The 13211-nt window shown below is 38.7% G+C and overlaps 1 protein-coding gene and 1 pseudogene across 2 annotated transcripts in view; both read right to left on the minus strand.

Annotated features, from left to right (window-relative positions):
* The window catches only part of LOC107749102 (kinesin-1 heavy chain-like), a 22173-nt gene extending 19275 nt beyond the window's left edge, over positions 1-2898 (minus strand). For both annotated transcript variants that reach the window (XM_016564167.1, XM_016564166.1), the window contains exon 1: positions 2575-2898. In XM_016564167.1, coding sequence (XP_016419653.1) covers positions 2575-2700 — 126 coding nt within the window. In that variant the 5' untranslated portion in view covers positions 2701-2898. The remainder of the gene's footprint in view (positions 1-2574) is intronic.
* A 1247-nt stretch (positions 2899-4145) lies between these two features.
* LOC107749195 (E3 ubiquitin/ISG15 ligase TRIM25-like) lies at positions 4146-12044 on the minus strand (annotated as a pseudogene).
* Positions 12045-13211: the final 1167 nt, after the last annotated feature.

The following is a 13211-nucleotide window of genomic DNA, read 5'->3' on the forward strand; positions in this document are numbered from 1 at the left end:
GGTCTAAGGGTTACTAGAAAGCTACAGGCAGGTGTAGGTTTTGTCAAGGTTGGAGCAAAACTCTGCAGGACTGTGGCTCTCCAGGACCGACGTTGGCCACCCCTGACCTAGCCTAAACAAGATGCAAAACTCTGTGGAATAAGCCTACAATTCAGTGGTATTATTATTATCAATCAATAATATGCTAAAGCATGGCCAAAATAATGGACTCGTTTGATAGATCAGGGTAAAATGACTGTCTTAAGATGACCAAAGTCTAGAGGGAATGACTTTTCACAAGCATGCCACTGGTTTACAGTCTGTAACATGTTTTTGCTGTAGCTGCAAGTCTCTAAAATTTGCAGATTTGGAATATTGACAAAGGAGCCAGTAGGGGAAGACTAGTGACTGCCACTAAACATGTTCAAATAATACATGTTTCTGTACACATTCAGTTTAACAGCAACCTGTTCATAATGCACAAGAGATCACCCTGTACCAATTATTTTTGTGTTCAGGACCCACTTTGTATTATAGTGTCATTTTTGACACTATAATGAACTAATAATAATGCAACAACAATTAAATATATTATCATTAACACAAAAATCATTTATATGACTGTTAATGTATTTAATAAAAGCAGCATTATCTAATTAAAATATTGTTGCAAAATTATTTTCATATTTGTTTTATGAACTGATAAAGATGTAGAAAAGTGTCAATATTTGTGAAACAGATAATCAGTTTCAATCTACAATGCACACCATAATATGCTTTTACTCTTATGCTTGGGCTGGACACAATACTGATACAGAAGCAAGGCCAGACTCTTGTGTGAAGAGAACATTTTCCCAGAGTTCTAATCGAGACACTTTCTTACCTAACTATTTTCTCGCCTCGCTTAGACACACAGAGACCCAGGGGCTGCACAGGGTGGAGCGCTCTCTATTTCCAAAGCATTATCTCACCTTCCTTCTAGTGCTCACACACACTCTTTTCAAATTACTGTGGATAAGCCTGAAGGAGTCTCTCTCCAGTTCCTGGGCATTCTCTCACGTTATCTTCATACACACAAGAGGACTATTAAGAGAGCGAGCACTGAACAAAAACAAACATATCCGTTTCAAAGCCAGTCTTTCAGGAATGTACCCACACACTGTAACCAGACAGGAATACCTGACCCTTAACAACATCATAAAAGATTTGTGAAATTGAAGAGGATGTACAAGAAAAACTGCTCAATGAAATCATTATTTTTTTTACATGAAAAGGGATGGTAGTCACCGGTATGATTCAGCTTTCCACATGGCATGTTTGCTTTCAAATGTCATTCATCATGCCATAGTTTAGTCAGCCATGAAAAAAAAAAACTTCAGAGCTTACAGCATATAGACTGTCATGTTTGAACTGGGTTTAAAGATAATCAACGCACAGTGACAATGATTGATCAATTCCCCACACACAAATACACGTAGATGCCAATGCAACACTAAGAATCATGTTTCTGCACATACAGATCATACCAGGAACATCAGCATCTCTTCTAGGTCCTTTTAAATAGGATATTACATTCAGGTCTTTGGTTCAATAGATGCCTAGTTATATATATTAATAGGTATATGTGCTAGAAAAAGAGGTTAAACCAAGCTTTTGTTTTCATTTTATCCAATAAGCAACCTCATGTCCAATTTCACCTGTCATTCACACACATTTACGCAAATGTGACTGCTGATGTTATAAAGAGCAAGAGTTTTCAAACTAGGGTCCAATAAACTTTCGTGGGTCGCAAAAGGGGTGTGTACAAAATAAAATTATATGTAATTAAAAATGTTTCTGTAAAGGTTTATAGAAATTTTTTTTATTTATTTTAATTATTTGCTTAGGTTTTAGTACAGTAACAACATAAAATTTAGTTAATTTACCAAATAACATATTGTCTTTCCTGTTACAAAACTACAGATTTTCACACACATACACCATAAATTGGTATTTATGAATGACAATATGTAGCTTTATTATTACTTAATATAGCTAAATATTAGTAAAAGAGATCTTAGCGGTGGGGACATATTTGGTGGATTTTGATATCGAAACGTTTGAAAACATTTCTGACAGATTTTCTCTCAGTATTTACAAACGCCCACAAATATGGACAGTTTCCTGCTCATTCAACATATATCCACACCCAAACTTACAATTATATGTATAAAATAATATTCTAAACCTACAAGGTGCAACCACTACATATCATAAACTGAATAAATAAATAAAATAAGTTTTCGCTGTCCTAAAAGTGTAAAACTAACTGTGTTTCCGCGTTGAATGTGTAGGGCTTGCTAACACGGTTAGCATGAAGCTCATGAGGAAACGACATTGAAATTAACTAAATTAACATTTATGTCCGAATTAAACGGTCGGTTTCGAGTATCACCGGATCGGATGCAGATGCTGGTGTCGGTGTCAAATATTCAGATTAACAGCTCGTGACAAATTCTGGTTCTGATGGACTGCGGTCATTAGCATTAGCCGCTCGCGCGAGAACAACCAAAAAATAAAGGATACAAAATAACTCGGTCCCAAAATATCACTCACCCCGATAACGACGCTGTCCTCTCCCTGAAATTTGGGGATGTATTTGTCCCCCCTCGTCACCTCCGAGCTATTCAATGGCCTGAAACGGCACATGACTTTAATGGTGCACTCCGCCGGGTCCGCCATCTTCCCCCGGTTACCGAATCACGAGAACACCGGCCAGAACACACGCACACGGACGGACGGAGGGGTGGGGACACCGCCTCGCTCCAAAATCCCGGCCTGGGTTGTTGTTTCCCGGCCCGTGTGACTACTACTCAGAAAGAGCCGCGTTGGAGGATCACCCGGCCTCCGGTTCGGTGACGTCACTTCGCACTCGTCACCGTCACGGAGGTTAAAGGGGTCATATGATGCGATTTCATTTTTTCCTTTCTCTTTGGAGTGTTACAAGCTCTTGGTGCATAAAGAAGATCTGTAAAGTTGCAAAGACTAAAGTCTCAAATCCAAAGAGATATTCTTTATAAAAGTTAAGTCAACCACACCTACCTAAAAGGGCTCCTTCTAACACCCCCCCACATGTCTACGTCAGGATGTGGGAAGATTTGCATAACGCTGCCCAAATGTTCATGCAAAAAAAGAAGGCTTAACTTTAATTCTTGCTGTTGCCGCCGCTGCCATGTTGTGGAGTCGCTGTGTGTTTCGTTGTGAAAGCGAAACTACTTTGTTTGGCCTTCCAAAAGAGGACGATATCCGCTTCGTCATGCCTAGAGCTGATCTGTGCTGGTCGCTGAGGAAATACATCAACTGCACGCTGTGGATCGCCGGATCGGCTTTCACCATGGACAAAGCGGAGTCCAGCCCGAAATACACAAAATAATGTTCTTTTTAGCAACGTCATATGACCCCTTTAACAGAAAAATAACAATGAGGCCTAAATGATAGATTATTATGGTAAACAAAAAATTATAATTGTCTAATAACTTAAAATTACCCCAAAAAATTTAAATGAAAATTCCTTAACAATTAAAGATGACATTAAATTATACTGAAAATTCATTTTTATTGGTAAGAATCTAGTTTTATGCTGTTTTTGTTACATCTCTGTGATTATCTTAATGTATTTACAATAACATTTTATTCAATATTGTATGTGTAATTTTTTCATTATTTTATTATTTGCATTTTTTCATTCAACTATTCTTACTTTTTACTACCTATCTTTAGTCATTTGCAACTTCTCTTCAGTAAAAATGTAGTAAAAAAGCTCAACTTTCTCTGCTTTTATGTTTATTGAAGTTGATCACACTTCCATCTGTTTTCATTCACAATGATTCATAAACAGAATGAACAGCAACATCTCCAACTGCAAGGTTGTTAATTCATAACTGTGATGTCATATTCAGATTCCAAAGGCCTAAATAAATGACATGATGGCCTTTTGTTCACTGATATTTTTATTTACAGCGTACATTAGTGACAGTATCAATTATTATATGTGCCATTGGTTACAACAAAGATTGTCGTTATTCTTTCATCCTTACATTACAAACATTATTAGCTTAATGTGATAAGGTTTTTACTTAAATTTTTATTGATAATATCACATGCTGCAATATATGACTTTGTATAATCTATTTTGTGATATCACACAGTTTCGCTGATCCATACACTCTAAACCCAGGATAGAGAGGCTGAGTGAATGTGGTCTGGACTCTGTGAATGAGGGTCATTGTGTCAGAGATGCTGTAGAAGGACAGAGTTCCTGCACTGTGATCCACATACACTCCTATTCTACATGAGCTGGAGACGCCAGGAAGCTCAGTCTCTGTGTAATTGTGACAGAATGAGTATTTGCAGTAACTGGAGGGAAAGCAATATAAACTCCAGGACTGATCATTATATTCAAATGCACATTCATCACCCCATCCCTTCCTGCTGATGCTCTTATATGACACTGATATACAATCCTCTCCCACTCCAATCAACATCCCAGTAATAGCGTCCACACACTCTCTCAACACAACACCTGAGTCAAACTATCAAATCTGTCTGGATGATCCGGATATGACTGGTCTGTGTTAGTTTCAGTAATCATTCTGTTCTCCTCAGACAAACAGAGGTATTTATGCACTGTGTTTTCATCCAGTGTGAACCGACGGAAATCTGAAAGAGATAAAAACACATAAGCCGCTTCTAAATCTGATTATTGACATCAGATGGCAAAATTTTATCCCTTGTGTGCATGTGTATGTTGCCATTTTAACTTACATTGTAGAAACTCCTCCCTTTTCTTGGGTTCAGGGGTGCATTTAGACTTGATGTATTTTACTATGAAAACCAACAGAAACTAGAAGTTTAATATTAAAGGGGTCATATGATGCGATTTCAAATTTTCCTTTCTCTTTGGAGTGTTACAAGCTCTTGGTGCATAAAGAAGATCTGTAAAGTTGCAAAGACTAAAGTCTCAAATCCAAAGAGATGTCCTTTATAAAAGTTCAGAGTCAGCCACACCTACCTAAAACGGCTCGTTCTAACATGCATGTTTTTGCATGATGCTTGACATATTAAATGATTGATCCAGTGCATTACCCATATCAGACATTTTTTCTATCTCCTCTCTGCAGAAATGTTCCAGTTTCTCTCTCAGATCAGACACAGATTTACCAACATCATCAAAAGAGAGACGAGAACTGTCAGTGATGCTGGGTGAGTCTGTAGATCCAGGAGGAACAGAGAGACTGGAAATGCTATGCACAGATACAAAGACACAATAGAAAGACTGGATAAAGACACAGAAACATTTGATCAAACACAACGTCTGTACAATGCTCTTACCTTCCTAAAGACGACTGTCCTGTTTTTCAGATCTCTGTTACCTGGAGGAAATGGATATAATGGTCTGTGTGTGAAAGCTGCTCCAGCTCAGCGTTTCTCCTCCTCAGATCTTCAATCTCCTGCTCCAGTCGCTTCAGTCGTCCATCAGTTTGACTCACTGCAGCCTTTTCCTGATCTCTGATCAGCTGTGTCATCTCAGAGCGGCTTCTCTCAATGGAGTGGATCAGCTCAGTAAAGATCCTCTCACTGTCCTCCACTGCTGTCTGTGCAGAGCGCTGTTAGGACACACAGAGAGAGAAGCATCAGAATCAGTCCATTCACTCAGCTCTTACTGCTGCCTCACACAGCCTGCTTCAGTGGGACTGAAAGAGCTCCAGCACTGGCTCCTCACTGACTGACTGGAGGAGAGTCCTAACTGAGTCTGAAACAGCTCTTCAGCAGCCAGCAGTTGTTCTTCTGCTCAAAACTCACCTTGTGAGACTCTACAGCCTTTCTCAGCTCCTCAAGCTCCTTCTGTCTCTCCTGAATTCTCTGGCAGAATTTTCTCTGGATTTCCCCCAAATGTCTCTATAGGATTTAGAGTATAAAATCATACAGCTCATAACACATCACTGTTTGAGAGAATATCCAAAGAATGGTTTTAAAGAAGAGCAAATAGTTCATACATGTTTCTCAGTTCTCCCTGCTGCAGCTGATACAGTGTCGTGGTTTTTGTGTTCATCCAACATACACAGATAACATATACACTGCTGATCAGTACAGCAAAAAATCTCCAGCAGTTTATCATGTTGAGGGCAGATCATCTCCTGTAGTCGTCCAGTGGCATTAGTTAATTTGTGTCGCTTTCCAGAGTGAAATTCTTCATAACGTTCAAAATAGGTTTGACAGTAAGATTCCAGACAACCAGACAGGACTTGATGGCCTTGCACAAAACATGCCTAAACAGAGAGAGACTGCCTGAATGACTGAACCTCCATCAGGTTAAGTCATATTCATGAAAAAAATTAGTTTGTGATGTCCTAGAGTAATGTTGTCCTAATATCCTAATATCTTTTCAATGTTTAGGGTATAATAAACACTACAGTATTCCATTAAAAAATAAGAATTTTCAATTTTGATTTCATGGTGACTTTAAATCCAGAGTGAACTGACAGGAATCTGATGGAAACAAAACAAATAATCTAGAATAGGATTAAAATGATTTAAAAGATTAACAGTTGCAAGAGTTTTAGTTTTATTTCTTGTTTTATTCAACTTCAAGATTAACAGAAAAAATGTGTGACTTCATGTAGGTGTCAATCACCTACCAATCACCTTCAGTTTAACTGAAAAATTAGTGTTTACTATTGTCATTTTGCATTATTGACACACTATTTTCCTAATTAATGCTGTTCAGTTGCTTTGACACAATCTGTATTGTTAAAAGCGCTATATAAATAAAGGTGACTTGACTGACTTGACTCAATCAGATTACTGTATAGGCTATTAAATATATATAGCTCTTTCACCTGAACAACTAGACCAGGGGTGGGCAAACTTGGCCCTTCCAGGTCACTTTCCTTCAGAGTTTAGCTCCAACTCTAATCAAACACACCTGAACCAGCTAATCATTGTCTTCAAGACTACTAGAAAGCTACAGGCAGGTGAGTTTTATCAGGGTTGGATCAAATCTCTGCAGGAAAATGGTTTGCTGAATGGAAAAATTGAAAATTTGCTAATACACACATCATCTCTACCAAGGACTCACATTACTGATACCATGGCAATACATCTACATTCAGTTCTGTGCTTATGCTGGGATAATGGCAATATTAGTGTTTTTAATAATGTTAATGGTTGGTAACATACTGTAATTTATTTGTTTATTGAGTTACAAATACTAAACAGGACATGGCACATTTAATGTCATGCTCATTGGCAATAACCAACTGTAAAAGCCAAAACTGATTTTATGTCTAGAAAAAGGAAATGTATAAAACTCTAAATAAAATCCGCTGAACTTTCTTTGAACAACTGATTGTGCAGGTGTCTTTCTGTCCTCATAACTAAAGCACAGCATCAAAAGAAATCTCTGATACCCCATGCTGGCATGCTGCTTAACCAGAGACAGCTGAACTCAGCAACTAAACACTGGCTTACTGAACACAAGCCTGATCCAATGAGTGATGACATCAGGAAGAGTAAACCCTGCGGTGAAGTGTCTGAGAATGCGATTTTGGGATGCAAAAAGATAAAGAAAGAAAAAGAAAAGAAAAAGTTCCTAACATCTTTTGACCAATACATTTGTGTGACTTTTTCCAAGACTTTCTAGTAATTCATAATTACTGTATAAGTATTTTTATATAGGCTATAATTTTATAAGGAAACAACAATTTTCAAAAACAATTTCTAGCCAATAAAATAACCAGACAAATGTATAATCCCTACACATGTGACACTTTTTAACGATTTTGTTAATTTCCACATGACTTTTCCAAGTTTCCCGTGACCTTGGGAAACCTGGAGAAAGATCAAAGCTTTCTTTCATGTTTTTGGGCTAGAATACCAACCAAGTTTCATTCACAAAGTATTTTTATTTGTCATAGGAAAACCTTTAATGAATGACAAGAATGTCAGTGAGCGTGACGTCAGACTTAACAAGCGGATAGGGCTATAGCCCCCCTAAAATGACTACTCAGCCCCCCTAAAATTTCGCAATTAGCTCCATAAACTGTACACGAATGCGTGATCACCTCAGTCCCCTTTAAATTTCATATGAAAACGGCGGCAGACTTCGATCGGCTCCTCCCCGTCTTTCAGCGTGTTCTTATTCAATCCGCAGAGCGCAGCGGCGCAAAGCGAGAAACAGCTAGAGGACAAGGTGTGTGTTTATCTATAGATTGTTATAATATCTGCATCTGTGCAGTTCTTTGTCAAAAATCCACTATACAAAATACCAAAGGGGAGCAATAATCGATTCCTCATAGCCTCATCACACCACAGCTGTTTCCTCCAGTGAAAATGAAGCACATATGAACGCATACTTTATAAAACAATCATGTTGCCATTTTCATTTGAAAATTTAACTTTCAATATAATACATATTCCAGTGCATGTGTCAAAGAGGTTTGCATACTTGAGCTAAGGAGGGTTGTACTAGAAAAGAAAAACAGTAAAATTTTGTGTTTGTACAGTAAACAGGTTGTGTGTGTAAGACTTGAATTTGGCTTATTCAGTACTCAAATGTTATACCTAACTATGCAATACAGTGGAATACTGCAATAAGTTTAGTATACGACCCCTATTAATCAAACATTTTATATTTTATTTATATATATTTTTTTATTATTATTAGGCTATTATTATTATTATACCCTCACTGGGAGCTGAGCCCCCCTAAAATGAAAATCCTAGAATCGCCCCTGGTTACAGACCTGTTATATACAACTCTGGCAGTCTGTGAAAACTCGTCTAAAGGACTTGGCCAGTCCTGGAGTCTTAAACTTGGCTGCAAGTTTCACTACTTTACCACATCTCTCTGAATATTCAGTAGCAGTCCATAACATTGCATTGGTGGAGGTGGTCATGGGTTTGAGCTCTGTGTTTTTGCTGATGATGTGGTCGGCACATACTTTCAACACCTGATCTTGTTGCATTTGCACACGGTAGGTCTTCCTCACTGGATGGAAAAGGATCTTGATGTCTCCTACACCAAGTTCTTTCCACAGTTCATTTTCACAGTCCCAGCAGTAAAGTTTGGTCCTTTCTTTGAACAGGATTTCCTCATCCTCCTCACCAGACTTCACCTCCACCTCTGGCAAGGAAACAATTGGCTTAAAGTGGATATTATCAAGGGTTGTTTCATCACTTCTGCTCTCTACTCCTCCATTGTGTATTTCCTTTAATCCATTTTGAGTTGCTGTACTTCCAAAGTCCTGTGAAGTGATGTATTGATCTATTCTTAGTCAATTTATTTAGATTAAAAGCATAACACACAGCTGTAAAATCATGAATCATGAATATTATTGGTGCTGTAGGATGTGAATGAAGGTTCTTGTATGTTCATTATTCTCTATTATATTTCAACCATGATTAGAGTCATCTGATCAAAAAATATATTCTTATTATATCATGTTACATCAATAACAATAGTTCAACTGTAGTATTGATTTATTTATTAGAATGTGAGACTTAAAATGTTAATAAGTATATCATGATATGACAATACTATTTGCAAAATATCAGTATATAATATGCTAGATCACAGTTTCACTAACCCATACACTCTAAACCCAGCATAGAGAGGCTGAGTGAATGTGGTGTGGACTCTGTGAATGAGGGTCATTGTGTCAGAGACGCTGTAGAAGGACAGAGTTCCTGCACTGTGATCCACATACACGCCTATTCTAGAGGAGGGCCAATCAGATTATCGGTGGCTAAATCTTATAATTCTAAAATATGTGAGAAGAAATGTTTCATATTATGCCAGAATGAGCAACTGGATTCAGAGTAGAACAAACACCAGGACTGCTCATTATATATGAATCCACACTCATTTCCCACTCCTGTCCTACAGATGCTCTTATATGACACTGATATATCCACCCAACCACTCCACTCAACCTCCCAGTAACAGCGCCCACACACACTCTCTCTACACAGTACCTGCACCCAAAATTCAAATCTATTTAAATGATCAGGCTATAGCTGGTCTGTGCAAGCGTTTTTACTCACTCTGTTCCCTTTAACCAAAAAAGTATTTTTATTTTCTGTATTTTTATCCAAAGTGAACTGATGGAAATCTGAAGGAAAGGAACACATAATCTGCATCAGGAAATATGAATTTAAATATCAAATAAAACAGAAACTGGATCTTATTCTTTAAAATATGTTATTGTGTGTCTGAACATGTGTTTGCATAGTGACTTACTTTGTAGAAACTCCTCTCTGGTCTTGGGCTCAAGAGGGGGAAAGTTCTCAGTGTATGTTACTACAAATAAATTCAAATACAAATATATTATGTATATCTATTTTTTTTTTCTTTTTTGTAATCTTTGCAAATGATACATCACTTAATTCTGAAAGTACATTAATAATTAAGTACTTACATTTACCAGATATCATCTTTATCTCCTCTCTGCAGAAATGCTCTAGTTTCTCTCTCAGATGAGACACAGATTTACCAACATCATCAAAAGAAAGACAAGAACTGACAGTGATGTTGGGTGAGTCTGTAGATCCAGGAGGAACAGAGAGAGACTGGAAACTCTATACAGACACAAAGACACAAGAGAAACACCAGCTAAAGACACAAACATTTGACACACAATCTCTGTACAACATTCTCTTCCCTTCCTAAAGACCAGAGATCCTGTTTGTCATATATCTGTTACCTGGAGGAAATGGATGTGATGGTCTGTGTGTGAAAGCTGCTCCAGCTCAGCGTTTCTCCTCCTCAGATCTTCAATCTCCTGCTCCAGTCGCTTCAGTTGTTCTTCAGCTCGACTCACTGCAGCCTTTTCTTGAGCTCTGATCAGCCGTGTCACCTCAGAGCGGCTTCTCTCAATGGAGTGGATCAGCTCAGTAAAGATCCTCTCACTGTCCTCCACTGCTGTCTGTGCAGAGCGCTGTTAGGACACACAGAGAGAGAAGCATCAGAATCAGTCCATTCACTCAGCTCTTACTGCTGCCTCACACAGCCTGTTCCCCACAGTGGGCTTCAGTGGGACTGAAAGAGCTCCAGCACTGGCTCCTCACTGACTGACTGGAGGAGAGTCCTAACTGAGTCTGAAACAGCTCTTCAGCAGCCAGCAGTTGTTCTTCTGCTCAAAACTCACCTTGTGAGACTCCATAGCCTTTCTCAGCTCCTCAAGCTGCTTCTGTCTCTCCTGGATTTTGTAGCAGAATTTTCTTCGAGTTTCCTTCAACTGTCTCTGTTTGGAAACTGCATTGTTTAGTATTTTTTGTTTGATAACCAATAAGTTTTGACTTTCAATAGTATTTAGAAAACACATGGCACCGCCAGATAAACCATTTATACTATAAACCATTTATAATAATATGTTTAAATATTTTTCAGATTTACGTTTGATATTTGCATTAGAATCCTTTATATCAGTTCATACCTGTTTCTCAGCCCTCTCTACTGCAGCTAATACAGTCTTATGGGTTTTGTGCTCATCCATAGCACACAAATAGCATATACAGTGCTGATCGGTGAGACAGTAAATCTCCAGCAGTTTCTCATGTTGAGGGCAGATCATCTCCTGCAGTCGTCCAGTGGCATCCATTAGATTGTGTCTCTTACCTCTGAACAAAGTCTCATGTTGTTCAAGATGATTTTGACAGTAAGAGTTCAGACACACCAGACAGGACTTGATGGCTTTATGTTTTCTCCCAGTACAGACGTCACACTCCACATCCCTAGATCCAGTATAACATTGAGCAGGATGAGCAGCTTGTAGTTTTGTGTTCTTGAGTTTCTCCAGCACTTCAGCCAGCATGGTGTTTTTACCTAAAACAGGTCTTGGAGTGAAGGTCTGTCTGCACTGAGGGCATCTATAGACTCCCTTCTGATCATCCTGATCCCAGCAGCCTGTAATACAGCTCATACAGTAACTGTGTCCACAGAGAATGACCACTGGGTCCTGAACTAGGTCCAGACAGATTGAACAGCTGAACTGATCCTGAGCCAAAGAAATGCTAGATTTTGCCATTATACTGTATAAACGAATACATACAGCAGCTCAAAAACAGCTTATTCTTAGGAACAGAAACAGCAAAATACAAGAAGGAAAAACCACCAGGTAAAGCTCTTACAGACTGACTAGGAAGCAGGGATGAGTTTCACTTCCATTGAAATGAAAGCAGGAGTGGGTAAAAGAGAGAGAACAAACAAATATACCTGGCTGCCACCTGCAGAACTGGTTGCTCCACCCCAAATTATTACATTTTATGTTGGACCTTTTAATTATTGACAGACATTCTGTCTGATTTGCTTTTGTTTTCATGGACTTTTAGTTTGTATTTGTTGTTATGGGTTTTTCATTAATTTGTCCACACCTGTTGTGTTTTTATATTTTGAACAATTTTTGTCATTTCTTCCCTTTATCATTTTGCTCAACATCACATTAATATTCTGGGCATATGAATATGACTTTTGGTGGAAGTACATTTAATTCACATATTTCCCTCATTCGCAGTGAAGCAGTTTACTAGACAGTAAAAAAAAAAAAAAGGAAATTGTACTGGTAATTTTTTGCCAGGTCCTTATTTAGTAATTTTACGGACATTTTCGCTAACCCTAAAACTCAACACAATGAAGTGCGAAAATTCCAAATTCTTTTATATTAATACAGGACACTGTAACTCCTCTGTACCGTTCCCAAGCCTGGGGGCAAGGGCCTTACCAGGCCTGAGCAAGGAGGAGAGTGGTCATCCCGCCAAGATGACCAGAACTGGGTGACCAGGGAAACTAGGCAAGAAACCGTTGGAACTGTGACAAATTGCAAACACCAAAAATGCTACTGCATACTGGGGAGCCGATGTGCCGGCATTGGGGTCCCAGGGTGCAGGTGGGAAGTGGATTACTGGCCGAAACCGAGGAGGAAGTATTGGAAAGAAGATCATCACACTGAAAACAGAAATTTGCCTCGGAGCTTGGAACATTTGGACGGGCCACCACATCGGTTAAAAGGAGATCGTTGCCAAAGAGCTGCTGACATGCAAGATCTCAATCGAGGCATTACTCAAACTTTGACTTGCTGGATCCGGAACAACAACAACAGAATCAGTCCATTCACTCAGCTCTTACTGCTGCCTCACACAGCCTGTTCCCCACAATGGGCTGACTCCATAGCCTTTCTCAGCTCTTCGAGTTTCCT

This window comes from Sinocyclocheilus rhinocerous, unplaced genomic scaffold (genome assembly GCF_001515625.1).
Source record: "Sinocyclocheilus rhinocerous isolate Xijiao unplaced genomic scaffold, SAMN03320098_v1.1 scaffold919, whole genome shotgun sequence".
NCBI lineage: Eukaryota > Metazoa > Chordata > Actinopteri > Cypriniformes > Cyprinidae > Sinocyclocheilus > Sinocyclocheilus rhinocerous.